General features: G+C 37.6%; 1 protein-coding gene and 1 long non-coding RNA gene across 5 annotated transcripts in view; one reads left to right on the forward strand and one right to left on the reverse strand.

Moving 5' to 3' along the window:
• ALS2 (alsin Rho guanine nucleotide exchange factor ALS2) overlaps positions 1-27,653 on the forward strand; it is a 90,726-nt gene that overhangs the window by 41,482 nt on the left and 21,591 nt on the right. The window contains 12 exon segments of the mRNA XM_078147559.1: positions 1,168-1,245; positions 4,663-4,839; positions 10,255-10,426; positions 10,780-10,960; positions 12,938-13,003; positions 14,558-14,720; positions 16,220-16,351; positions 16,757-16,885; positions 24,995-25,065; positions 25,855-25,921; positions 26,267-26,469; positions 26,563-26,628. Of these exon segments, the coding sequence (XP_078003685.1) occupies positions 1,168-1,245; positions 4,663-4,839; positions 10,255-10,426; positions 10,780-10,960; positions 12,938-13,003; positions 14,558-14,720; positions 16,220-16,351; positions 16,757-16,885; positions 24,995-25,065; positions 25,855-25,921; positions 26,267-26,469; positions 26,563-26,628 (1,505 nt within the window).
• On the reverse strand, positions 190-24,390 carry LOC144454839 (uncharacterized). 4 transcript variants are annotated; one of them, XR_013483396.1, is made up of 4 exons: positions 23,916-24,390; positions 10,851-11,039; positions 3,975-4,110; positions 190-696 (listed from the first exon to the last, which is right to left on the reverse strand). It is a non-coding gene; the product is annotated as an uncharacterized LOC144454839 (long non-coding RNA). The 4 variants fall into 4 exon arrangements; XR_013483394.1 differs by lacking the exon at positions 190-696 and having other exon boundaries at positions 1,884-4,110; positions 23,916-23,999; positions 24,172-24,390; XR_013483395.1 differs by lacking the exon at positions 190-696 and having other exon boundaries at positions 1,884-4,110; positions 10,851-11,024.

Genomic DNA, 27,653 nt, shown 5'->3' on the forward strand with positions numbered 1-27,653 from the left:
TGCCCACATTTGTTTGGGAATATTTATGAGCTCATGTTAGTCATTTGAGATTTTTTGTTTAGAGAAGTAGGCAAGGAAGGAGCCCTTAATTAAGAAATTAAAAAGAATTTTCTAAAGTCTTTGTTATAGAGTCAAAGTGATAACCATATCTATACCTAAGTCGGTGTTTAGAAAAAGACCTGACCAAATTTAGAAAAATAATTGTTTAATTCAGTCTTTAAACTATTCAGATTGTCCCACCAGACCATTTTCCTCTTTAGTACGCTACAAATAAGTTCAATACACTTTAAATAAATAATTCCTGTAGACCTTTAACCTAAATTCCTTCTACCATTCTCTCCTCTTCTTTTACCTTTAGTGAACATAGAAATGGTTCTTGTCATTCTTATAGTAAAATGTTTATGTTAGCGACTTTCAAGTTAGTCTTCAACCTTCTCTACCTTCCCAGGTTAATGCATTCCATTCTTTTAGCTTTTATGGCAAACTTTCTTTTATTTCTTTACTCTTTTTCATTTTGGAAAGTTGAGATGCAAACATTGTTTTGCTTGCCTAATTTTAAAAACTTGATATGTTTATAATATTTCTGTAAAGCGGTACGACATAGTAGGAAGAGCCCCACACTTTGTTGGAAGTCCTTGGTCCAAAGTATGACTCTGGTGTATGAGATTTCATCCCTTTCATCCTCAGTTTCTTCACCTGTAAAATGTGAATAATAATAATACTGTAATCACTACTACCTCACATGATTGCATCAGAATAGTGCTATATAAACTTTAAAGTACCATATTAATATGAACTGTTATTTCATATCCTAAAGTAGGGGGCTTATAACCTATGCCCATAAAGTCCCATGGTATATTTCAGAAGGTCCATTATCTTAAATGAGAAAAGAAATTACCTCTTTATTTTCACTAACCTGTAACTGAAATTTAGCATTTCCTTCAATTATTAAAAATAATTATTCTTCTCAGGGGTCCCTAGGCTTCATCAAACTGCTAAAAGAGTTCATGACAAAAAATAAGTTGGGAATCCCTGTTCTTGAGAATGGAAATATCAGTATAATCTGCCTAAGTAGCCTTATTTGTACATGTTAATTATTGCCACAAATGAAATGTGTTGTATTAAACCTTTTTTCAAATTATTGACTTTGTTATGATTTTCTGACAGGTTTACTCATGGGGTAGTAATAATTTTGGCCAACTTGGTCATTCAGATTCTCCAACTACAGTTCCTCGTCTTGCAAAGGTACTTTAATATCTTTGACAATTTCTTTTCTTTTTAATTTTTTATTTTTAGTTCCAAATTCTCTCCCTCCCACTCATTGAGAAGGCAAGAAATATGCTAACCATTATACTTATGAAGTCATGCAAAACATTTCCACCTTAGTCATGTTCCATGAAGGAAAAAAAAACAAGAAAAATAAAATGTGCTTCAGTATGCGCTCAGAGTTCATCAGTTCTCTCTCTCTTTGGTGGAGGATAGCATTTTTCTTATGAGTCCTTTGGATTTGTTGTGGATCATTATATTAATCAAGAGTAGCTAAGTCTTTCATAGTTGATCATCATTACAATATTGCTTTTATTGTGTACAATGTTCTGTTTCGGCTTACTTCATGTGGCAACAGTTCGTATACGTCTTCCCAGGTTTTTCTGAAACTATCCCCTTCATCATTTCTTTTAGCACAATAGTATTCCATTACAATCATGTACCATAACTTGTTCAGCCATTCCACAGTTGATTGGTATCCCCTCGCATTCTAATCCTTTGTAATCACAAAAAAAGCTGCTATAAATGTTTTTGTATTTTTGGGTCCTTTTCCATTTTTCTTTGATCTCTTTGGAATGCAGACCTAGTAGTGGTATTGCTGGGTCAAAAGATGTATGTACACAGTTTGATAGTCATTTGGACATAGTCACAGATTGTTCTCCAGAATTATCAAACCAATCTTGAGAATTTTTTGACTGCTTTTTTACAAAAATAACTTTTTTCTAGAATCCTGAGCCATATGTGGTATGTAGATAATGTCTGTTAATTTAATAATTATAGATCACCAAACTATGTATTATGAATGTGAACTGCGCATTTTTCTGTACATATAAAAGAATTGGTCAGTTTTTCATATTTACTGTTGCTTTTTTTTTAAGTATGATTTGTGTCTTCAGCCTTTCTTTAACCTGTGCTACTGTCTTTTTGTTTCATATTTCCTTTATCTTTTTTCTTAAACTGAAAATAAAAAACTTAATTTTTTTTGTCAGTCAAGAAACATTTATTAAGAGCCTGCTATGTGCCAACCACTGTGTATTTCTCTGAGTTTTGCTGCATCAAAGTAAAATCCCACAGCCTGCCACTTACTGCAAACTTCCTAGGAATTTATATATTTTAAAAATCCACTTAAATTTGGCCCTTACATCATACATATACTTATGTTCTTAGGGACTTTTTCTTTTTTCTGAAGATGAGAAGTGATTTTTTTACTGTAGTTAGTTGCATGAAGGGTTTTAGTGGATATATGGCACCATTCTGAAGTGCAATCAGCTTCTAGTTCCTTTGAGAATCCTTAAAGGACAGAAAAGTTGGGGGGGGGGAATGGTTACCTTGATTTTTGAAAAATTATTCAAGTGTCACTACAGATTAGAAATAATTTTGCCATCATTCCTGTAATTCATTTTCACAAATATTTGATCTGCTTTATCCTTAACCTGAAGTCTATGCCATGGTTTTTGTTTTCAAGGGCTTTGAATTCTCACTCATGAGATAATATTTACATGAAGCAATTAGAGAACAATAATGTATTAGAAGATATTTAATTGATCTTAAATATATTTATTAAATGTATTTACTCTATAATAGCTATTAATCTATTATTTATCTCAGTTTATAATTGTAATCTGTCACAATTCAGAATTAACAAGTATTTCTTATGGCGTATTTGTTTGGGCAAGTAGAAAATTAGAGCTATTCAGTAGTTCCTCCCCCTCAACAAACCATTTTTTAAAAATGCTATTTCTTTTTTAATCATTTATTTGACATTTTAGAGTTAGAACCATAGAATTTTAGAATTAGAACTGACCTTGAGGGGTTTTCTTGTCTAACTCCCACCTGAATTGTGAATCTTCATCACAGCATACCTTACAAATAGCCATCTAGCCTAAACTTAAAGATCTCCAGTGACAGGGAAACCATTAGAGGGAACACATTTTTCACTATATATTTTTCTGAGGACCAGCTTAGCTAGGTTTGAACAGGCTCATGACCAGAAAGCTAGCCATTAGATAATAAATTCTTTGGGTGTGACTAGGCTTGAAACAAAAAGAAATAATTAGCCTTTTTACCATATTTATAAAGTATACTGTCATGATCTTTGATATCTTAAACATAACATTGAAATGTTCAAATTGATCTTGGTCAAAGAAGAGAGATAGGGAGGGTGGTGTGGAGGGACCCGGTATAGAAAGGAGCTTAAGGTATTCTTTTTATTTGTTTTTTTTTTGTTTTAGTTTTTGTTTTTTTGGCTAGGCAGTGGGGTTAAGTGACTTGCCCAGGGTCACACAGCTAGTAAGTGTTATGTGTCTGAGGCTGGATTTGAACTCAGGTCCTTCTGAATTCAGGGCCAGTGCTCTATCCACTGCTCCACCTAGCTGCCCCAAGGTTATTTTAATTGGTTTGTGAACAAGGTTTTTTGGGAGGAGGGAAGGAGGATTAGATTGAATCAACTTTTATAAATAAGAAAATGCCCTTCATCATTTTGTTTCATTCCATATAAAATTAACACATAGTGATTCCAGGAACCAGAAATTGAAATAAAGTCATGCTAGGTATTAGGTGGTAACAATTGGGTTGAGTCAGAAAAAGACAGTTCTAAAAATACAGTGATAAAAGCCAGACTCCAAGGGATCTGGCAGATATTAAGGTCCTGTGCTGGCAAGAAATCATAGCCAGGTGGTCAGCCACTGTAGGGAAGGTTATTCAAGTACCATGATTGCAGAGGATGGAGCTGAGTCCAAAGTCAAGATGTAGAGTAGTTTACCAACAGGCAGAACTTCATCCCATAATTCAGCACAGCCAGGCCAGACTAAATGATGGTTCACAGGCAGACCAGAAGAACTATTCCTGAGGTTCAACACAAGTGAGTCAGTTCAGATAATCAACAAACATTTATTTAAAATTTACAAAAGTACTAAGCTCTGGGCACATGAAGACAAAAAGCAGCATAAGGGAGTTAGGACCATTCCTTCTAGATCAAAGGCACTCTGTTCCCTGATCTGGTGTTATACATCCTGTCCAGTGTGGTCTGAAAAGGGTGAACCAGTGTGCCCTGGCACAAAGGGGTCCTCAGAGTTCAGCAAGTACTTTTCTGTGTAACAAAGGCAGAGGACTAGGTCTTCTAGTATAGGGAAGCCATGTTAAAACTCCTCAAATTCTAGTGCTTCAGACTGTGATAAAAGTTCCTTCTTTTTGGAGCCCAAACCCAATTTAAAGGATTTTTTTTGTCCTTTGTTTGGCCAAATGCATTATTAAAGATCTCCATTCTTTGAAAGTAGTGAGTATTTTTGTGCTATTGCTGGAAGCAGTATGCCATAGAGGTGGTTTCCTGATTTGATCTCATACAGAAGTTCTAGATGATGTTCATCTGAAACTGAAAATAATCCTCTCTAATTGTAGGTATGTAATGAAAATGGAATATGGAGTATAGCTGCTGGGCAGGATTATTCCCTTTTTTTAGCGGACACAGATGATTTCCAGCCTGGATTGTATTACAGTGGCCGGCAAGAATCTGTAGAAAGTGATAATCTTAGTTCTTGTACTAAGACTGCAACGCTCCTAGTATCCTGTAGTAAGGTAAGTACATCTTAGAATAGCAATAATGATAATAATTGTTGTTCAGTTGTTTCAGTCAAATCCAATTCTTCATGATCTTTTTTGGGGTTTTGTTGGCAAAGTAGTTTGCCATTTCCTGCTCCAGACAGTTTTACAGATGAAGAAACTGAGGCAAATAAGTGACTTGTCCAGGGTCACACAGGTAGTTAAGTGTCTGAGGCTGGATTTGAATTCAGGTCTTCCTGATTCCAGGCCTGGCACTCTATCTACTGTGCCATCTAACTTCCCCTAATCATAATAATAAAAGTTTATGTTTATACAGCATCTAATAGTTCGTAAAGTGTTTTACCTGTATTATCTCATTTGTTAAAACCAAACTGATGGATAAGTGCTACAGTCACAATCCTCATTTTGTAGGTGGGAAAATACAAGTTTACAAAGGTTAAATGGCTTGTTCATGGTCACACAGGTGGAATAAGTGGAGCCAGAAGAGAAATAAGTTTGAATTTCATGTCTGATAAACCCAACCCCCTTTAACTACACCAGTTGACTTCTTACATGCCAGAGAATAAAGCCTTGATATTTTAGAAATAGCCTCATGCTAGGTTAGTTTCAGTGATCAAGAAAAAATCTTTCATTGTATCCTTGGAGCGCTCAGAGAAGGATATACTCTACTAGAATTAGAATGTATGAAGTTTTTATTTTTGGTCTAGAGGAGGATCACCTAAGCAGCGGTGCTGTGGGGTGCTCTGATAACAGACTTAATGGAACATTGATACCAACTCATTTTGTCACTGTTCCTATTCTCCCCTCACCCTTATTCTTTTACTTATTGTCTGTTTCTATTTAGTTTCACATTTATTTACTTCCCCATTTCTTCTCTAAGCAATATACTCCCTCAGCCTATTTTTTCATGTTCCTCTTCCCTCATAATACCAATCTCCTCCTCAAAATTAAATTAGAGCAATAAAGAAACTAATCAATTTGTTAAGTATCTACTGTGTGCCAGTCACTGTGCTAGCCATTAGGAATACAAAGACAAAAGTGAAACAGCCCCTGCCCTTGAGGAGCTTACAGTCTGGCAAGAGGAGACAGCATGTACGTGGATAAATATCTGTTTTTAAATAATTTTTAAGAAATTAACAAGCATCTATCCTCTTTCTTTTTCACCTTCTCATTGGTCCTCTAGAATAATGGCTTAATTCTTAAGTCTTTAAAAACTGTTTGTACAGTGTTGTTATAGCATAAATTATTCTGGTTCTGCTCACTTTACATCAGTTCAAAGTGAGATTCAATTGATAGACTTTTATGCCCCCCCCAATTATATGAGAAAATAAATCCCCCTGAATTCCTTTCCTTTTCTTCCCTGGTGTAAACTCCTCCCTCCAACACACTTTCCTTTTTTTCTTTTAAGATCATCGTAACATGACAAAAATACTCCCAGGCCAACCATCTTATTTGATTCCCGCTATTGTACCCTGCTAGTTCTTAGGCAACATTTGTATCATCTCTTCCCCCTCCCTCCCCCTTACAAATACTTCATCCTTATCAAGTCTTTTTCAATTACTCACTTGTATTTACCTTTTTATGTTTCTCTTTACTGTCACGTTTGCCTCTTAGTTTCTGCTAAGCTCTGATCATTTCATCAGGAATACTTGGGAGCTCTCTTTTTCATTAAAGATCCATTTTTTCCCCCTGTAGGATTATACTTAGTTTTGCTTGGTAAGTTATTCTTGGTCAGAAGCCTATATCTTTTGCCTTTTGAAATATCGTATTTCATGCTCTTTACTTCTTTATAGTAGTAGATGCTAAATTTTATGTGATTCTTGCTGTGGTTCCTCGGTATTTGAACTCTTTCTTTCTGGCTGTTTGCAGTATTTTTCTTTGAAAGCTCTGGATTTTGGCCATGATATTCCTGGGAATTTTCTTCTTAGGGTTTCCTTCAGGAGATGACTGGTGGGTTCTTGGTATTTTTACTTTGCCCTCTGGTTCTTAGATATCTGGGTAGTTTTCTTTCATGATTTCTTGAATTATGATGTTCAAACTCTTTTTTTGGTCAAGCTTCCAGGTAGTTCAATGATTCTTAAGTTGGCTTTACTTGATTTGTTTTCCAAGCCAGTTGTTTTTTGTATATGATAAATACTTTACATTTTCTTTCATTTTTTTCAATTTTTTGACTTTAATATTTCTTGTTATCTCATGGAGTGTATTTGGTTCATTCTCATTTTCAGAGAGTCTGTTAATTGGGTGAGGTCTTGTTATGTCTTGTGCCAAACTATTCACTTTCCAAGTGTCCTCCATAGCATTTATTTCTTTTCCAGTTCTTCCTTCTGTTACTATAATTTCATTATAATATAATGTTAAACTTTTTTCCCTATCATTTCTTTTAGGAATTCTAATTGGTCTTTGGGGCAAACTATATTTTTCTTTGAGGCTTTGCTTGTAGTTGTTTTAAAGTTATTCTCTTTTGAATTGGTATCTTAGGTATCCCTGGCCTCATAATAGCTCCGTGTATTTTTTTGTTTAGTTCTTCTTCCACCATTCTGCTCTGGGCAAGGTGGTGCTGTCGGCCTATTTGGGAGTCTGCATTCTCAGCCACTCTAGGAGAACGTTGTGTTGCTGTAGTAGCAAGGGATTGTGTCTACAATCTGCTCTGGAAGATCTTGAGAAGCCTGTGCAGGGGGCTGAGCCCTAGATGAACTCTGGGCGTGCACATGTCCTCTTCCCTTTTAGACTGCTCCTTCTGTCTCCTTTGCTGGATCCTCATCCAGCTCATGCCCTTTAATTGTAAATGGCCCTCAGAGTTTTGTCCTGGGCCCTCTCCTTGTCTCCCTCTATACTGCATCGGCTCCAGTGGATTTAACTACCACATCTATACTAGTGATTCTGAAGTCTACCTTTCCTACCCCAAACCCTCTGCTGCCCTCCAGTTTCACATCTCCATCTGCCTTTCAGATATTGCAAACCAGATGACCAGTAAAACATCTTAAACTCAACAGATCCAAAACTGAGCTTTTTATCTTTCCCCCAAGACCCCCCCCAACTCTTACTTCTCCATTACTATCAAGAGCAACACCATCATTCCAGTCCCGTGGGCTCCCAACATAGGCTTCATCTTCAACTTCTAATTATTGATCACCCTCCATATCCAATCTGTTACCAAGATCTATCAGTTTCATTTCTGCAGCCCCCTTTTCTTCTCATGCCTAAACTACTGCAATAGCTGGTAGGTCTGCCTGCCTCAAGTCTCTCCGTCTCTAATCCATCTGTTTTCAGCCACCAAAGTGATTTTCCAAAAGCATAGATAGGTCCAACCTTGCCACTACCATTACCACCACCACCACTGCCACCCACTCAATAAATTTCACTGGCTCCCTATCACCTCCAGATCAAATACAAAATCCTCTGTTTGGTATTCAAAGCCCTTCATAACCTAACCTTTTCCTAACCTTCCAGTCTGCTTACATCTTACTCCTTGCCACCTACTCTTTGATACAGTGATGTTGGCCTCCTTGCTCTTCTATGAACAAAACACTTCATCTACTTTCTCTGTCCATTCCCCATACCTGAAATTCCAACCCCACCCCCAACTCATATCTGCCTGCTGGCTTCCTTCAGGTTCCAAAGGATAGCCTGTCTTCTGCAGGGAGCCTTTCATAATTCTAGTGCCTTTGCTCTCTTCATTATTTCTTATTTACTCTATATATAATTTGTTTATACATTTGCTTGTTGTCTCCCCATTAGATTGCAAGCTCCTTGAGGGCAGGGACTGTCTTTGGCCTTTCTTTGTATCCCCAGCACTTAGCACAGACCCTGGCACACAGTAGGCACTTAATAAATGTTTATTAACTGAGTAACTCCTATGAATATTTTTTATATAGGAGAACTTTCCTTTCTGTTTTTGATCTCTTTGGGAAGATATGCCTAGTAGTGTTATAGCTGAGTCAAAGAGTATGACCTCTAGAACTTTTGCATAGGAATTATTGTCTGGACACACCTCTCATATCTTTGGGAGGGTTTTTTAACCCAAGTTTGGGAATGTACATTTGTTACCATTAAATTTAAATCTTATTAGATGCAGCCCATTGTTCTGACCTGTCAGGATCTTTTTGGATCCTCTCCCAGGTTTGTCATCTGCAGATTTGATGAGCATGCTGTCTGTGCCGTTATCCAAGCCTTCGTCATCGATAACAGTGTTGAACAGGACCAAAGACAGATTCCTGTCATATTCCACTAGGGACTTTTCCTAGTTGACAGTGAGTCTTAAGTGACTACTCTTTGCATTTCTGGTTATTCAACCAGTTCCAAGTCTACCTAACTATACTTTTTCTCCTACATCTCTCTACCTTGCCCCCAAAGATAGCCTAAGAGACTTTGTTAGATACTTTTCTGAAGTCTAGGTAAATTGTCTTGTACCATCCATCTCGTACCATCTATAACCATAGTGTAATAACCACCAATGGCACTGACGACTAAAGAGGTTTCTGACCCCTAAATCAGGATGCTGATCTACTTAACCTAACGGATATCCCAGAAAACTTAATAGCTGAGTTTTAGGTTCACTATGAAAACCAATCTTATAGGCTACAATATCCTGGGATGTAGATAGAGCTGGAAGAACCTTAGAGATAAAGTCCAAATTCCTCATTTTACAAATGAGGAAATGAGGCCCAGAGTGGTGAAGTGACTTAAGACACACAGTGACTAAGTAGAGAGCAAGGATTCAAACTCCAGTCCTTTTTAGAATATGATATATTTCCCTTTGCTCCTTTCCTTAGTAATCACGGCAGGGTAACTGCTGTAATCAGTAGTACTAAGGTATGAAGGAGTTATAGTTTTATTTCTTTTCAAGAAAGAAATGCTCTTATTGAAGGGAAGCTATGTTCAGGGATCCCTTCCTGCTTCCCCTTTAATGTTGTCAACTTAAACATTCAGGTGTGGTGTAATTCTTCACGGCTAAGACTTTACCCTGAACAACAACAAAAAAGTCTGTAAACCATTACTCTGGTCCATTTATATTTTGCCATACATAGAAGGGTGTCTTTACATATTTTCTCCAAGTTCACTCCCATGCAAGAGAAAGGATCCTGAGATATCTCTCAAAATTATCTCACTGTATCTATTTTTATGTTGTTCCTAGGTCCAGTCCATGAGGTGGTCCTGTGATTAATGTGACTCAGTGGTGTGGTTTAATGGATAGAGAGAACTGGCCTAGGGTCAGAAGACCTGATTCTGACACACACTCAGCCTCTTAAGTGATGCCTGCAGTTTTCTAAGTCTTCAAGTGCAGGCAGGGAAAGAGTTTCCTCACAGGGAATTATTAATACCACTAAAATCACAGGTCTGGACAAAAAAGAAACAAAAGGCAGTTTGAATAGTTGTTACCATCAGCAAATTATATTCTGCCTGTAATCTTGTTCTTCTCTTTTGCTTCAGCTTGGGTACATAAGCAGTGTGACAGCAGGGAAGGACAGCTGCCTAGCTTTGGTGGACAAAAATATTATGGGGTATATTGCCAGTCTGCACGAGTTGGCTACTACAGAAAGACGGTTCTACTCAAAACTAAGTGACATTAAATCCCAGATTCTCAGGCCCCTCCTAGGTTTAGGTAAGTGGCAATGCTTCATATCCTCAGTGTTCTAATCTCTTTAAATAATTTTTTATAGGAAACTTACTAAAGGCTTGATTTACTTCTTTTTTCCCATTCTGCGTTGTTTTTACTTATAAATATTGCTTGGCCATCCATATTTAACTTATGAATATATAATTTGAATGATTTATAACCATTTGTTGAAAATGATTCATACACTAATTACCAATGTAATTCTTGCTAGTCATTAAATAAGCTTTTTTGAGAACACATTTATAATGTTATGAAAAATATTTGACCCTCAGTTGGTTTTTTTTTGGTAAGCACTCTCTATATATAGCTCTGTAGATTGTGTTGTTTTTTTGTTACAGAAAACTTGGGCACTACCGCCACAGTCCAGCTGTTGCAAGAGGTAGCAAGCAGATTCAGCAAGCTGTGTTACCTGATTGGTCAGCATGGAGCCTCACTGAGCAGCTTCCTTCATGGGAGTAAGGAAGCCAGGAGTTTGGCCATCTTGAAGCATGCAAGTCTCTTCTTGGATAGTTATACAGAGCAAGTATCCCGTCCCGTGTCATGTTCAATCTCTGCAGGGTTATTCTGCCAAGGAGAACAGCTCCTTAATCAGAAGAGACTAGATTAGGGAGAGTGACATAAGGTAATATAAATTGCAAAGCAGTATTTTAATGTTAAGCTACCTATTGTTTTGCAGTACTAAATTTAGTTTTCTTTAGAGGGGAGAGATATAAGGACTAAACTTTTTTGATGATTAAAAAAGAATGAAGACTTTGGTTCTTATGTAAGTGTACCCCCCTCAAAAAAAATTTATATTGTAGCATGATATTATAAATGATATCAAGAATATAGATACAGTGTACATTATAATAAATCTTAGCAAACGGATCTGGTTTCAAAAGGAGTGATTCTGTTCCATTGGGTGAATTATATTCAAATTTGGAAAGAAAACCAATTTTGCAACCACATACTGACTATAAATGTGGAGCTGTTCTGGTATCTTGGGCAATATTCCTTTGTGTGTGCTTCTGTTTTTGTTTTTGCTTTTTTTTTTTTACTCAAGTGAAGTTTAAGAATGCAGATACATTTAACTCTTTTCGTATTTTCCAAATGCCTCCAAATGGATTTAGCAATTTTAACTTGAAATTTTTCTTTTCCTTTATTTGTACCAACATCTTACATGGGAATTAAACACATTTATCTTTTTACTAGATTGATAGTAGATATCCTTTCAGAGTCTGAACTTGGGGTTTTATGTAGTCCCTCAAAATTTTTTTAGAATCAAATAGATAATGCCTTCCACATGGTTTTTGTTTGTTTGTTTTAAGCAAAACTGACAATTAAAATTAAGATATTAGCAGTTTTTACTTGAGGAGAAACTCCCCAAATAGAAAATGCATTAGCTGATGTTCTTTTTAAGTCCATCATAGACATGAAAATTCTATTTTAAAATCACTGAAGCCCTACTATAATTCAAAAGATTATAATATGTTCTCTGGACGCATTCAGCAATATGAACACTTATCCTAATTATGTTGGGTTTTTTTAACCTTTCTGTAAGAAGTTCTACTTGTACTAGAAGAGTTAAATTTTTTTTTCTTTATTCTCTCTATGTTTCATTTAGTTGTTTTATTTTTTCTTCTACTAATTCTGATGGTTTTTTTTACAGTCCTCATTATTTTTATAGAGACAGTGAGGTGGCACAGTAGCTAGAGGACTGGACCTGGAATCAGGAGGGCCTGAGTTCAGATCCAGTCTGAGACATTTACTAGTTGTGTGGAGACAAGAGCTAAGCCTCTGTCTTCTCCAGTTTCTTCCTCTGTAAAGTGGAAATAATAATAGCACCTTCTTCCCAGGGTTGTTGTGAGAATAAAATGATATAATACTTGCAAAATCTTTCACAAACCTTAAAGCACTATATAAATGCTAGTTATTATCATTATTTTGTATCTCACCTTGCTTTTTAATTTTATATATCAGCATTTGAGCAGCAGATTGTATGGATAAAAAATAATTTATAAGTTCTATATGTATAAATTCCTAGGTTCATATAAATTAATCTTGCTCATAAGAGTTCAGAATAGGTTTTTTGAATCTCATTATTATTATCCCTTTCCAAAGAAATTTTAATGAAGAAAATTAAAATAGAGCACTGAATATTTAGATTAAAACTTAATTTCAGAAGCTACAGTTTCTCATATTTTAATCCTACTGCCTATTCACCACTGTAGTGATGTTTGTATGTAATTGTGACTACATTATCATATTAACTCCAGCTCTTAGGTATACGACTTTTAGATATGTTTGAATTTTCAGTGTTAACAGACGTGCCTTTACTCTGTAATAGCAAATGAATGGCCTACTGACCCTACCACTAACAAATACCCTACTGCTCACAAATGTGAGCATTATAACATTTTAAAAACTTTTAATTGGTGAAGCACCAAGAGAAATAACTGTCTTCTGACCTGTTAAAATTCTGATCTTAACAATGATGTGTATTTTTTTATGTTAAAGGTATTGCACATCTATTACAAATTTTGTGGTTATGGGAGGATTCCAGCTTCTTGCCAAGCCAGCTATGTAAGTAAATAAATCTCTTCCAGTATTTATTTTAAAAACCAGAAATGCTTCTTTTTGAAATTACTTTTATATTTTTAGTGTTCAGGAAAATTTGTCTTGCTTGGTCACTCAGGTGGACAAGTAAACCAAAATTATATGTAGTGATTCATAATCTTTTATTTTTTTCTCAACTGGAACATTGCCTTTTTTTTTTTTCCTCTTGTTAGGGTCAGTGCATATTGAATCTTAAACATCTGGCTAAAGATTAACTTTGTATTGTGTTTGCTCCCAAAGAAAATATAATATTATAGAACATTTCAAGGATGAATAAATCTTAAAGGGTTTTGGGCATTTTTTGATATTGCATGTGATTTGTGGTATTATGGTGCCTGTAATCTAAGTTGAACCTCTGTGTACCTAGGCCTTAGAACGTCCTTTTCTTTTCAGATAATATGTTCTAGTTGAGTGTGAGGTGAAAGATGAGTTACTTCAGTTTGCACTCACTTAGTATTTGAAGCATTTTACACATGATTGTTGATGGTTGTATATCTTCTTCTGAAGACTGTTAACCTACGTGCTTTTACCATGTATCTTCTGGTGCCTACCTCTTGCTTTTCAGTTACCTACATATCTCATGGGTCAGAATTTTATCAGAACTACCTGATTCAAATATATTTGTTCCCTTACACTCTTGTTCTGTCCCTATTAATTGTCTTTGATAAACCCAAGAACACAAATTCTGAGGAAAGGACTTCAAGTACGGTTAGAAAAACTGAAAAGCAAGTAGGCAAAAAATAGCTTTAGACCTTGCATTATATGTTATATTTGAGTTCCAAATGGATAATTTATCTAAATATAAAACAAAAGGAAGAAAACAGAATGAGGTACAGCTAGGGAGGTATTTTATAATCAAAAAAGGCATAGAGAAAATCATAAAAAATAAAAATTTTAATACAGTCTTTTCTTCAGTAAATTGTATTTTTTCTACTTATTTCTGAGGCAGACTAAGATTTACCAGAAGAATGAATTCAGGAATTTTTTTTTCAAGTCTGTTCATATGTATGGGTTACCAAACTAAAATGTTTCTTAAGAATCTACTTAGAATATTCCAATTTTCTTTTAGTTAGTATTTTGCTAAAAAGTATAATATATTATTTTTTATTTTTACAAGTAGTACTGAAATTCATTGTTCTGATTCTGTCTAGTTTTGTATAGTTTATCCAGACAGCTTACAAAGCAAACAAAAAAAAACCTATTAAAATAAAATTAGAGCTATTTAATTACTTCTTAAGAGATTAATTTCCTGTAGTTTGTCAGTTCAGAAGTCTACAAACAAGTTCTGAATTTAAAACATTTTTAATCATTACTACCAACTAAATTTCTTTGAACAAAACCCTTTTAATGGTACCAAGGGTTGTGGCTTTTATCTTTCTTCCACAGCCTCAATGTGTCACATTATATATATTTCATGGTGGGAAAAAAAAGGAAAAGAGATATTTGTCTTGTACCAACAGTTTGCACTGGGTAGGCATTCAAATATTTGTTGAATAAATAAATCTTTCTCTGTCTCTTTAGTGACTTCTTAAATAAAAACCAAGAGTTATTACAAGATTTATCAGAGGTGAATGATGAAAACGTCCAATTGATGGAAGTGCTGAACACTTTATTTTTCTTGCCAATCAGACGTCTCCATAATTATGCTCGGGTTTTGCTAAAGCTTGCTACTTGTTTTGAAGTGGTAAGCTCTCTTTCCTTTGATGTGCCTGAAGACTTGGAGGCCTAGTTCCTTTTCCATATTTGTACTCTGCTTGCACAAGGCCACTAATTAGACTAAGTTGATACTGATTTTTACATGACTAAATGTAGCCTAGTAATGACATAAATAATTCTTGGTAATTTTGCAGATTTCTTTTCATAGTGTCTCCCACCTTAGTGCTAATTGTCATCATTTTATGCAAATGTGTTTGTAGTTCAGACCTAATTAAAGCATATACTATCCTTTACCCCATTCTACTCTGGAAAGGCCTGGCAGGTGTCATTTTGGCACATCCCAGCAGGCCTCTATCTAGGCTACAAGTTACAATGTAGCCTAGGTGCATGTTGAAACTTCACCTCAACACTTTATCTGGAGAGGTACTGAGGAATCTCAACTAGGTCAGCTTTCATCATTATAAAAATCAGCAGAGTCAAGAGACTGACTTGTTCTAAGTGGTTTGGTGCTAGTCTGGAGAAGCCATGACTTCAGTGTTACATTAGGGCTTTGGATCTGCTAAGGGCTTGGGATCTGTACCCCACTTCAAGAATGTCTAACTCCCCTAGAATGACCCTATAACCATTCTTTCTTTAGGACCTTTGCTTTTTTATCCCCTCAAAATCAGTTGTCATCAAGTGCTATGATACTGAGATGTGCCCAGTTGCATCCCCTGTTAACTCAGCTTTGAAATTCTAATCAATTAATAATGGCTGAGCTGCCCAAACTCCTGACATTCAGTAAGAAATAGTATCCTGGACAGCCTCAGTTGTAATTTTGACATTCAATTTAATGGAAACCCTTTCCTGTATAGTATGTCCATTCATTTAGCTTAAATTGGCTTGCTTCTGAAAACAGTTGTCTTTTAAAATCTGTTTACAAGCTTCTGACTTTTCATTTAATATCACCTATTTGAAGTTATTTCCTCTAAATTGTCCTAATTACTCTCTTTGCTTAAACCAAAACATTTAGTTTTAAAATTCATTACTACCTTGGATAACGTGAGATTCACAAACTTGTTTCTCTAAAGGTTTATTTGGTCAAATTTCAGAAACCTAGATGACATGAGGTGGAGACAGCCAACCCTCCTCCCACCACACACACACACACCCCTTTCTCTTTTTTGTTTTTACCCCAGGGCTCCTCTCCTCATGTTCTCCTTACTTATAGTGTTATCTCCTGATTCTTCCTTTTTCCTCTGCTTTCCTTTCTGACAAATACCTGTCAGCACCTTCTCCTTTTCCCCTCAGGTTATCATTCCCTACTTCATACTAATAGCTTTGTAATAGAATTTATTATTTCTGACAGTTGCTACCTAAAACACAGCCAACCCCTTTAAGTTCTACTGCCTCTTTGGGAAACCACTGTTCTTAGTGTGAATTGTCTCCCTAAAGTAAATTCCATATTCAACTTGCCTCTGTTGGCTTAGGTTTGTGGATGACTTGGTTCACATTCTTATTTATTTTTTCTTAATTGTTGACCTTTAGACATCTCCAGAGTACCAGAAACTGCAGGATTCCAGCTCTTGTTATGAAACTCTTGCTCTCCATCTCGGCAGGAAAAGGAAGGAAGCAGAATACACACTGGGCTTCTGGAAGACCTTCCCTGGGAAAATGACGGTATAGCACCTGCTGTCACACCTTGCAAACAGCAGGCATTTTCATAATTATTGCTGTAATTTTCTTCACCCCACCCCCTACTGTTTATGATGATGATGCTACAATGACACCTTTTCCTGGATGCCTAAATTTCATAACAAAAGATGCTCTGTGTCTCTATCAATATCTTTTTTCTTGGCAGCCTATTTAATTTCATACATTTTTTGTTTGGTGAATTTTTTGTTTTTCTTTGATGTCTAATTTTATGAAAACCTTAAAATCCTTCTCAGATCTAACCAGTTATTTTACATTTGATTAGCACATTTTTTTTTGTTTTGTCTTTTGGAATATGTTTATAGGTTACTTATAAATCTTTTTCAAATTTTCCTGAAGCATTTTGTTTTGCATTTTTCATTTTAATCACAGGATTCCTTGAGGAAGCCAGAACGTAGGCTAATTTGTGAGAGCAGTAATCGAGCATTGTCTCTACAACATGCTGGTAGATTCTCTGTGAATTGGTTCATTCTCTTTAATGATTCTTTGGTCCATGCCCAGGTAAGCCAAATTCCTAGCCTCTTAAGACATGCTAGTAGATTGAACACCATGCCTATCTTAATTGATATGAATGGTTTTTTGAAACATCTATAGCTTCTGTTGCCAAAAACTTTGGACTAATTCATTGAATGATTGTAGAACTGTTCAGTTAATTACATTTGGCATTTATAGGATAGGCTAGATTTTGGGTAACTGGGTCCACTTACAGCTGTTATCTGGTCTCACCTAAGCCCTACTATACTCCAGTGCTTTTCTCCTCCCTGATTAACTCTCTTATTCTGTTCCAAACTATTTCTTCTTTTCTCAAGCTATCTATGCCACTTACTACCTTATCTTTCTCAGCAGAGGTTCTTGCCCCCTACTTTCCTTGAAAAATGAAGCCATCCACAATGAAACTGTTCTCCCCAATTCTGTATTTCAACTCACCTCAATAACATCTCCAGCTCCTCTTATTCATTCTCAGAATGTGGCCATTCTCCTTCCTAGCTTCTACTGTGCTCTTGATCCCATCCTTTCCTTATTCCCAAGGAGAGCTTCCCCTTCAATTATCTTACTCTTTCTTTGTAATTTCAATCTCTTTTATCCACTCTTCCTTTAAGTCTCTTCCCCCATCCACTCCTTCCCTACGGCTTACAGTTACGCCCACATCTCCCTCATTATTTTTTTGTTTTAAGTTTTCTCTTTCTGAACTTAAACACTCCCAAAAAAGCATTTCCATATATAGCAGAACACAAAAAGAGGATTGCATATGAAACTGAATTTTCGTTTCATACGTCTTGCTTTTTAAAAAATTATGTAATAAATTCAACATGTTGACTTTTAAAACTGGCCTGTTTCCTTCTGTCCTGTGCATTTTTAAAATGTTTTGATGGTCTTCTTTTGGGAGGATAAAACTATAACCTTACTTCATCTCCCAAGTGAAAATGGTAGTGGTTATGGGGAAACCTTTAACAAGTAAGTGTAGTCAAATAAGACAAATTCACACAGGGCATGTACAAAAATTTATCTTTTTTGATACCTAACAGGAAGTAGGTAACATATTTCATCATTAATCCTCTAGAGAAGTAGTAGGTTTTGGCTTTGATCAGAGTGCTTATGTCTTTCAGAGTTGATTTTCTTGACAATATTGCCCTAGAATAAGTTGTTCTCCTGGTTCTGCTCCCTTCAGTTCATACTTTCTGCATCACTTCATACTTTCAGGATTCTTTGACATTTCCTTCATTTCCTACAGTGTGGGAATACTCCATTACATGTCATTTGTTCAGCCATTCTCCATTTGATGGGCACCCCCTTAGTTTCTAGTTATTTGCTTTTTTTTCCCCTTTAGTTGCCTCTTCAAGATGAGGAAGTTTATTTTGCTTGTAATTTTCCCTCCCAGGTATTATTCTCCCTCTGAACTCTCTCCTTCTGCCTACCCCTTCCTGTTTCCCTGTTGAGTTTTGTGTATTTCTACACCAAACTGTGAGTATATGTTTGTGTGTATGTGTTTAATTACCCTTTTTCTGTCTCAGATAAGAGTGAGATTTGTCTGATGCTTGCCTCTGCCTCTCTTTCCCTCATGTTTATTTACTCTTCTTTTTTTTTTTGCTTTCTAATATAAATTTATTTATTTTTAGTTTTCAATATTCACTTCCACAAGTTTTTGAGTTCCAAATTTCTCACCCCTCCCCCCACCCCAAGATGGCATGCATTCTGAATACCCTTCCCCTGTCTGCCTTCTTCTATCTCTCCCCTCCCTTCTCTTATCCCCTTCCCCTTCTATTTTCCTGTAGGCAGGATAGACTTCTGTACCCCATTTCCTGTATTTCTTATTTCCCAGTTGCATGTGAAAACATTTTTTTTAAAATGTGTTTTTAAAACTTTGAGTTCCAAATTTTCTCCCTTCCTCCCTCACCCACCCTCATTGAAAAGGCAAGCAACTCAATATAGGTTTACATGTGCAGTTATGCAAAACACTTCCATAGTAGACATGTTGTGAAAAACTAACTCTATTTCCCTTAATCCTATCCTGCCCTCCCATTTATTCTATTCTTTCTTTTGACCCTGTCCCTCCTCAGAAGTATTTGCTTCTGATTACCCCTTTCCCAATCTGCCCTCCTCTCTATCATCCCCTGCTCTCTTGTCCCCTTCTCCCCCTATTTTCCTGTAGGGTAAGACAGATTTCCATACCCAATTGAATGTGTATGTTATTCCCTCCTTAAGCCAAATCCTATGAGAATAAGATTCCTCATTCCCTCTCACCTTCCCCTGTTTCCCCTCCACTGTAGAGACTTTTTTTCTGTTTTTTTTGTGAGATAATTTACCCCATTCTACCTCTCCCTTTCTTCTTCCAGTATCTCCCTTCATCCCTTAATTTTATTCTCCAGATATGACCCCTTAATCTTCAACTCACCCTGTGCCCTCTATCTATCTATCTATCTATCTATCTATCTATCTATATCTATCTATCTATCATATATACATACATATTTTTTTCCTCAACTACCCTAATACTGACAAAGGTCTCATGAGTTATAAATATCATCTTTCCATGCAGGAATGTAAACAGTTCAATCTTAATAAGTCTCTTATGATTTCTCTTTCCTGTTTACCTCTTCATGTTCCACTTGAGTCCTGTATTTGAAAGTCAAATTTTCTATTCAGCTCTGGTCTTTTCATCAGAATGCTTGAAAGTCCTCTATTTCACTGAATGACCATTTTTTCCCCTGAAGGATTATACTCAGTTTTGCTGGGTAGGTGATTCTTGGTTGTAATCCTATCTCCTTTGCCCTCCGAATATTATATTCCATGCCCTGGTCCTTTAATGTAGAAGCTGCTAAATCTTGTGTTATCCTGATTGTGTTTCCACAGTACTTGAATTGTTTCCTTCTGGCAGCTTGTAATATTTTCTCCTTGACCTGGGAACTCTGGAATTTGGCTACAATATTCCTAGGAGTTTTCCTTTGGGGATCTCTTTCAGGAGGAGATCTTGGATTCTTTCAATTTCTATTTTGCCCTCTGGTTCTACTATATCAGGGCAGTTTTCCTTGATAATTTCTTGAAAGATGATGTCTAGGCTCTTTTTTTGATCATGGCTTTCAGATAGTCCAATAATTTTTAAATTCTCTCTCCTGGATCTATTTTCCAGGTCAGTTGTTTTTCCAATGAGATATTTCACATTGTTTTCTAATTTTTCATTCTTTTGGATTTGTTTTACAGTGTCTTGATTTCTCATAAAGTCACTAGCTTCCAATTGCTCTATTCTAATTTTTAAGGAAGTATTTTCTTCAGTAATCTTTTGGACTTCCTTTTCCATTTGGCCAATTTTTCTTTTTAGGGCATTTTCTCCTCATTGGCTTTTTTGGACCTCTTTTGCCATTTGGGTTAGGCTTTTTTTAAGGTGTTATTTTCTTCAGTATTTTTTGGGTCTCCTTTAGCAAGCTGTTGACTTGTTTTTCATGATTTTCTTGCATCACTCTCATTTCTCTTCCCAGTTTTTCCTCTACTTCCCTTACTTGCTTCTCAAAATCCCTTTTGAGCTCTTCCAAGGCCTGGGACTGATTCATATTTTTCTTGGAGGCTTTGGATGTAGGAGCTTTGACTTTGTTGTCTTCTTCTGGTTGTATATTTTGATCTTCTTTTCACCAAAGTAAGATAATATAGTCTGACTCTTTTTGCGCTGCTTGCTCATGATCCCAGCCAATTACTTGAGTTTTAAACTCTTTGTTAAGGTAAGAGTCTGCTTCCAATGTGGAGATGTACTGTCCCAAGTTTCAGGGGTTTGTATAGCTGTTTTCAGAGATACTTGTAGGGACCTGTAAATTTTCAGTTCTTCCAAGGTGGTATGATAAGGGGCGAGGTGTTTACTCCTTTCCTGGCCTGTGACCACAAGTATTCCTTTCTGTCCCGTAACTGTGAGGAGGGGTTCCTCTCCACAGCCACTACAAGCTCCACCACCAGCTCCTCCTCACCCCAGCACCGCTGCCCAGAACTGTGACCCAGATCCACACACAGGGCAAAGCAAGAGATTCCTGCCTCAGCACTGGCAAAGAGATCCCTGCAATCCCTCTCTGATCAGCCACTGGATTCCCCCTCAGTCTGTGGGCCAGAAGCTCGGGAAGCAGCTGCCCCCCCCCCCAGCCACTCTTGGGGAATGGAGCTGAAACCCCGCCTTCCTCTCTGACCACCGACAGAAACAGACTTTTCCCACTGACCTTCTAAGTTGTCTTTGGCATTTGTGGAAACCTCCACAGCTGCCCGTGATTCAGTCCTCTGAGGCCTGCTCCAGGTTTGCTGCGGCCTGCGCACCCATGCTGTGCTGCGCTGCACTCCCAGCCCGGCGCGATACACCTTTCTGATCAATCATCCAGGTTGTCTTGGGCTGGAAATTTGTTTCCCTCTGTCTTTTTGTGGGTTCTTCTGTTTCAGAATTTGTGTAGAGCCATTTTTTATGAGTATTTGGAGGGGTTTGGGGGAGAGCTCAAGCAAGTCACTGCTTTCACTCCACCATCTTGGCTCCGCCCTTATTTACCCTTCTTACTCACTCCAATTTTGAGAAATAGCAAGTTCCATCCCCTTCTTCCTCCTTTCTACATTAATGCATTCCTTTCATACCTTCTCTTTTCCCCCTGCCTTCAGAACTGAACCAGTTTACCCGCAAGTCCTCCTTTTTTGCCTGGTTAACTCAATACCCTTTAAAGACTAAGATTTTTTAAAGAGACACATGTTTTTCTGTTAGAATGTTAACATTGCCATTCTCATACAGCCCTTTCCAGTTGCTCAAATTTACCCTTCTGGGTTTTTCTTGATTCTCTTGTTCACATTCATAGCCCCCACTCAGTTCTAGCTTTTCATCAGGAATGCTTCATACTCCTCTTCCATTAAAGGGTTATGTTCTGCTTTGCAGGGTAAGTTTTTCTTGGTTGTAAGCTTATCTCTTTTGCTGTTTGGAATATTGTATTCCAAGATCTCTTGTTTATAACAGAAACTGCTATGTTTTGAATGATCTTGACTATGATTCCTTGGCACTTGAACTCCTTTTTTGGAACTGTCTTTTCTTGACCTGTTTTCCAGGTCATTTGTTCTTGATAACAGATAACCTTACATTTTCTCCTACTTTTTTCACCCTTTTGATATTATTCTAATACTTCTTGCTGTCTCATGGTAATTGATTTTTCTTTGCTCCGTTCTAATTTTGAAGGATCCTATCACTTGGGTAAAGTTCACCACTGTCTGTTATAAATTATTTATTCTTCCAATTCTTTCCTCTATAGCTTTTGTATTTTGGCTCTTGTTTCATTTCTTCTAATCATGTCCATATGGGAAATCCATTTTTTTCTTTTGTGCTTCTGCTTGGAGTTGTTATGGAGTAACTCTCCTTGAACGTTGGATTTTAGGGTATCTGTGGATCTCCGAGAATTCTTTATAATGGTCAGTGCCTTCTTCAGTTTATAGATGTCTCCAGCTTACTTCCTGAATTCAGTATTTGTGCCAAGGCCAGGTTCAGCTTCCCATGGTGCTTCTGCCTGGGGCAATTAGCTCTACTCAACCTGGATCACCTGGGTTCCTGTGCTAAACTCTACCTCCTGGGGTTAAATCCCCTTGGGATCTTTAAGGGTCAGGGTGCTTTAGGGCTTTCCATGGCATCTTAGGACAGAGTGCTAGGAAGCTCAGAGCCCCGTGGCCTGGGGAGGTCCCTGTCAGAGTGTGGCTGAAACCACGCTGGTCACCCCACTTCTGGTACCTCCCAGTGTCCACCATCGTGTTTGGTAGTCTCTGCTCCTGCAACCTCTGGATACAGAGCTTTACAGGCTACACATCTCTATCCTGTCTCTGGTTACACTAGGAGAGCAGCCCTTTACCTGTTACCCATAAGCTTCTAGCTGCATTTCTGCAGTGGAAGCAGTCATTTGCTATTTTATCATCATTCCATGTGGTAAGATTTTTAGGTTTTTGCTAAAGTAGGTATGTCACAGCTGGATTGTCTTCCCTTATTCAGGCAGCCATCTTGGCCAGGAGCTAATCTCCCCCATTCTAGAAAAACGGAAACTTTCATTTTGATCCTGTCATACCTTCAAACTATCGTTCCTATATGTTGCCTCCTTTTCAAGCCAAAAGAAAAGCTTATCTATACTATACTATTTTCAAACTAGCTTTGGTTTGACTCTTTTCTCTAACCAGTGAAATCGCCTTCCCTCTTGTATTAGACAATGATTCTGTCACTTTCCAGGAATAGAGTTATAAAAGGTCTAAAGGTTGTTTCTGTGTAACTTTCACAGTTCTAGTCTCATTTTTCCTTAAAACAAAGCCAACAGAAATTTACAAAAATCATTAAAACATTTCAGCATTTATAAAAACATTCACACCATATATTGGAAATTCATAGTATAGAGAAATTATATTCAGTCACAAATTTAGTCTCTAATTATTATACGATGCCATAAATTTCTGCAAAGTGGGAACAAAGATTCTCTCTTATCTATGTCTTTTGTCTGCCTTTTACCAGGCACAGAGTTAAAAGACAGAGAAAGACTTGGTTTCTAAAGAAAAAAGTTTTCACTTTCTCTTTCAGCTGACCAGGCCCCAAGAAAAAAAACTAATTTGACTTACAAAAGCAATGTGACAAGATAGACACAACACTGACACTTAAAAATCAGTGTACGCAAGCAGAAGTCCCTTTTCAGGCCAAATTTGGGACTCTTCTTACTATCTTAAATTGATTTTGCTTTATGTTTAATTATCCCCTTTTCCAACTGAGAAGAATCTGAGCTCCTCTAACCCCTTCTTGAATGGGAAGTGTCACTCAGTTCCTACTCACCAGTTATAACAGGAGGCCCAAGAATTAAACTCTTCCTCTGCTAACAGCAGTGAATGGCCTGGAATGTACTTTATGACTTCCCCCTTTTTTTAACTGGGAGGATCCCCTGCTTCCAGGCTTCCCTACCCCCTTCTTAAAGGGCATCAACTGTGCTCTGGGCATGGAGGAGGAGAGAGGAGAACAGTAAGACAGACAAGCGAAGCTGCAACTCTCCCAAGAGTGTGGGGGCCTTACCTTGGCTCAGAAGATTTGGGTTTGAGGGGCGAGTCAGGTCTCTAGTGTAATCTTCTGCAGAGAAATCCACACCACTGCTCCACCCTGTGAAAATTTCACCATAGCACTGTGAAGGGAGTTCTCCTAAGACAGAGCTCCGAGGATTAGCCTCCTCCACCTGATCCCTTTGTGGTTGCCAGTTGTCACAATTGAGTTAAGGTAATTTGAGGCATAAAGTTCTGGGCATGCTTAGTTTTTTGGTAAGGCTAGCACTTACCCTCAAAGGGGTAGTAAAAAGCTCCTCGGCAAACCAAAAAGACCTCAAGTGAAAGCAGACAGATCATTTTACAGTAGAAGCATCCAAAAATATAGAAGGCAGCGTCATAGATGGGGGAAACTGTATGATTGGTTGCAAAGTCAGAAGCATCATAGATGGGGAAAACAATATGATTGTTTACAAAGCCAGAAGCATCATAGATACGGGGGACAGTATGATTGGCAGACATAAGTTATGCAGAACTAGCAACCACCCCTCCTTCCATCTTGTTGCTCTTTGATTGTATCCTCCTGCAAGGTTAGTTAGTACTACATAAAGAACAAATCAGACTTCCTTGAAGGACAACTAGTGGAATAGAGATAACAGATTTCTTTTAGTTAAAATGATTTAAAGGGACATTGAACTTTTAAACTTAACTCAAAGAGGAAGACTGAACTTCTAAACCTATGAACTTCTGAACTTAACTCAGAGACAAAGTAATGTGACTGAAGCAGTTATACAAATTGTTGGTGGTTGGTACAGAATAGAATCAATTACAAAATGGAATTAATTTTTCTCAGGTGCTACCTGTGGCGTGTACACTGTTGCTCTCCTGCCTCCTCACTTACCTTGTATTTACATTGTACATATTCACTTTTCTCTGTTCAAGTTGTTTCCCCCAAAACAATGTATGGTTCCCCGAGGACAGTGACTTTTCATTCCCTTGTAAATAGCTGGCCATACCTATCAGTGTTGTCTGACCTAGCATGGTGCTCTGTTAATGCTTGTTGAATGAATCACTCAATCAGTCAGCTCTGTGTGATTTTGTCTTCTCCTTTTATAGTTCTCCACACACCATATCTTCCCCTTGTCTACTCTGTGGGTGGAACCTATTTCAGAAGAAGTTGGTAGTGTGTAAGTAGTTTTCCTCCCACATTTATTGTCTCTGTTGTTCAGTCGTGTCTGACTCTTTGTGACCCCCATATGGGCTTTTCTTGGGAAAGATATTGGAGCAGTTCGCCATTTCCTTCTGCAAGACAAACAGAGGTTAAATGACTTGCCCAGGGTCACACAGCCAGTAAGTGTCTGAGTACAGATTGGAACTCAGGTCTTCCTGACTCTAGTCCCAACATTCTATCTACTGAGCCACCTAGCTGCCTCCTTTATTCTTTCTGCCTACTTCTGTTCTCTCTACCTAGTTCTGAAACTTAATTTCCTAGGATTTAATACAATGGATTACATTTTAAAATTTGTACCAGGGAGATAAAGTAATAGATATAGGAGCCAAGATATTACTATAAAGGCATAAAGCTGGGGTGGGGAACCTGGCCTCAAGGACACATGTGGTCCTCAAGGTCCTTGGGTGTGGCCTTTTGACTGAGTCCAAGTTTTACAGAACAAATCCACATGTGGCCTCGAGGCTGCAGGTTCCCCACCCCTGGAAAGGAATTCTCTTGGCATTCCTCTGTGGTACTACATAGGAAATAAGATGACATTTTCTACATTCTGTAAATAGATATATTAATAATGATGATAACTTCAAATTAAGTCCTATAAGATGATCATAATACCCTAAATTTTTCAAGAGTAACAAATTCTGTTGGTTTCTTCCTACCTTTTAATTGGGACCAGAAGTTGTTTTTCATATTTCAGTAGTCACATGATGGTGACATATGAGTATATTTAGTCTTGTTTCCTTTTTAGGAATGGCTTAAAGATAACTACACCTGAAGAACAATTTATTCTTGTTTCATCAACACCACAGGAAAAAGTGAGTTCTTTGCTAGCCACCCTTTCATGTGTATGTGTGCCTGTGGCCAGCCCAGTCATTTGTCTTCTATTAAAAAAAAAAACTTGATTTTATTTGACTGTGGTGATTGGGTTTCCAGTGTCTCCTATAAACCGTCACTGAACTGAGCTTTCATACTATCTAACCTTTTTGACAGTTGGCCCTTAAAGTGTAGTTGTGAACGTGGAGTCATTCTGCACCGCACAGTTCACGTTGACAAGAAGGCGTAAGAGGCTGAGGCGTTTCTCACCCAACAAAAGCAGCTGTTCACAGTTGTGCTCGTTGAGCTGTTGCTTTGCCTCACTGTCATAAATTGTTTCCTTCCAGACTAAATGGTTACGGGCTATAAGCCAGGCTGTGGACCAAGCTCTCAGAGGGATGTCCGATTTTCCCCCTTATGCAAGTGGAAGCAGTGTTCAGAGACAAGAACCTCCTATTTCACGAAGTGCCAGGTATACTTTCTACAAGGACCCTCGATTAAAGGATGCTGTTTATGATGGACGATGGCTTTCAGGGAAACCCCATGGCAGGTAAAATGTGAAAAATTTGGAATGAAAGAAATAGGAGGTGATATATGTACGGAGTGCTAAAATGAAATAATCCTTGTACGTACTTCATTCCAGAGGCACTTTGAAATGGACCGATGGAAAGATGTATAATGGCATGTTCAGAAATGGCCTAGAAGATGGGTAAGAAAACATTATGTCTCATCTTTGGAATGAGGGTGAGGGAACAGTTTGTATTCTTTTATAAAATACTTCATTATCATGTTCAAGGAAAGGAGGAAATCCCCCCATAAAGGAAATTTTCAGTAGTAGAAATGCTCAAGGCCTGCGACTCCTAGAGTGCTAGAACTGAAAGACTCCTTTAAGGTTCTTAGTCCAGTCGTCATGAAAAGTTAAGTGACCTGTTCAGGATCACATAGGTACTGACAGAGGCCCAGCTAACACCCAGTTTTCTCAAGTCCGAATCCAGTATTCTTTCTACTATTTACACTGTCCCACTTTGTGGTATGACCAAGAAGAATGAACACAGAGTGACATGTACTCTGATTTGATTAATTTCAACAAATTGTTATGAAATACCTACTCCATTCAAGGTACTGTTTGATGAATAGCTTCTGAGGAGTTGACATCCTTCAGAGGGTCTGTAGCCTACAGAGAGCCTGGGTTTGAATCTTGGTTCACCAGGACACAAAAACCACAGCTTTGTATACTTGTAACGAATAGAAACCAGTCCTAGTTTCCAGCAACAAGGGGAAGCCTTGTGAAAGGACAGCTATTTATACAACCTAAGGAATTACACAGGTCTGAAGACAGTTTAGAAATAAGGAAATTTACCTGGATGGGTTCAAGCAGCTTCCTGGCTGATCAGGTGCAGTCTAAAGTCAAGACAGCCATTATCATCATTGTAACTGAAGCCTAGAGTACCCTTCTGTCACCTTATTTTTCTGTATAAAGCCTTTTGACATCCAGCCCCCTTTCTTGTTCAGTTGTTTTCAGTTGTGTCTGACTCTTCTAGGCAAAGATACTGGAGTGGGTTGCCATTTCCTTCTCCATATCATTTTACATATGAGGAAACTGAGGTAAATAGGGTTAAGTGACTTGCTCAGGGTCACACAGCTAATTAGTATCTAAGGCTAGATTTAAACTCGATCTTCCTGACTCCAGGCCTGGTGCTCTATGCTCTAGTAGGTTTCTGGTTCCGCAGAAGT

Source organism: Phascolarctos cinereus, unplaced genomic scaffold, assembly GCF_003287225.1.
Source record: "Phascolarctos cinereus isolate Bilbo 61053 unplaced genomic scaffold, phaCin_HiC Scaffold_7;HRSCAF=346, whole genome shotgun sequence".
Classification (NCBI taxonomy): Eukaryota; Metazoa; Chordata; class Mammalia; order Diprotodontia; family Phascolarctidae; genus Phascolarctos; species Phascolarctos cinereus.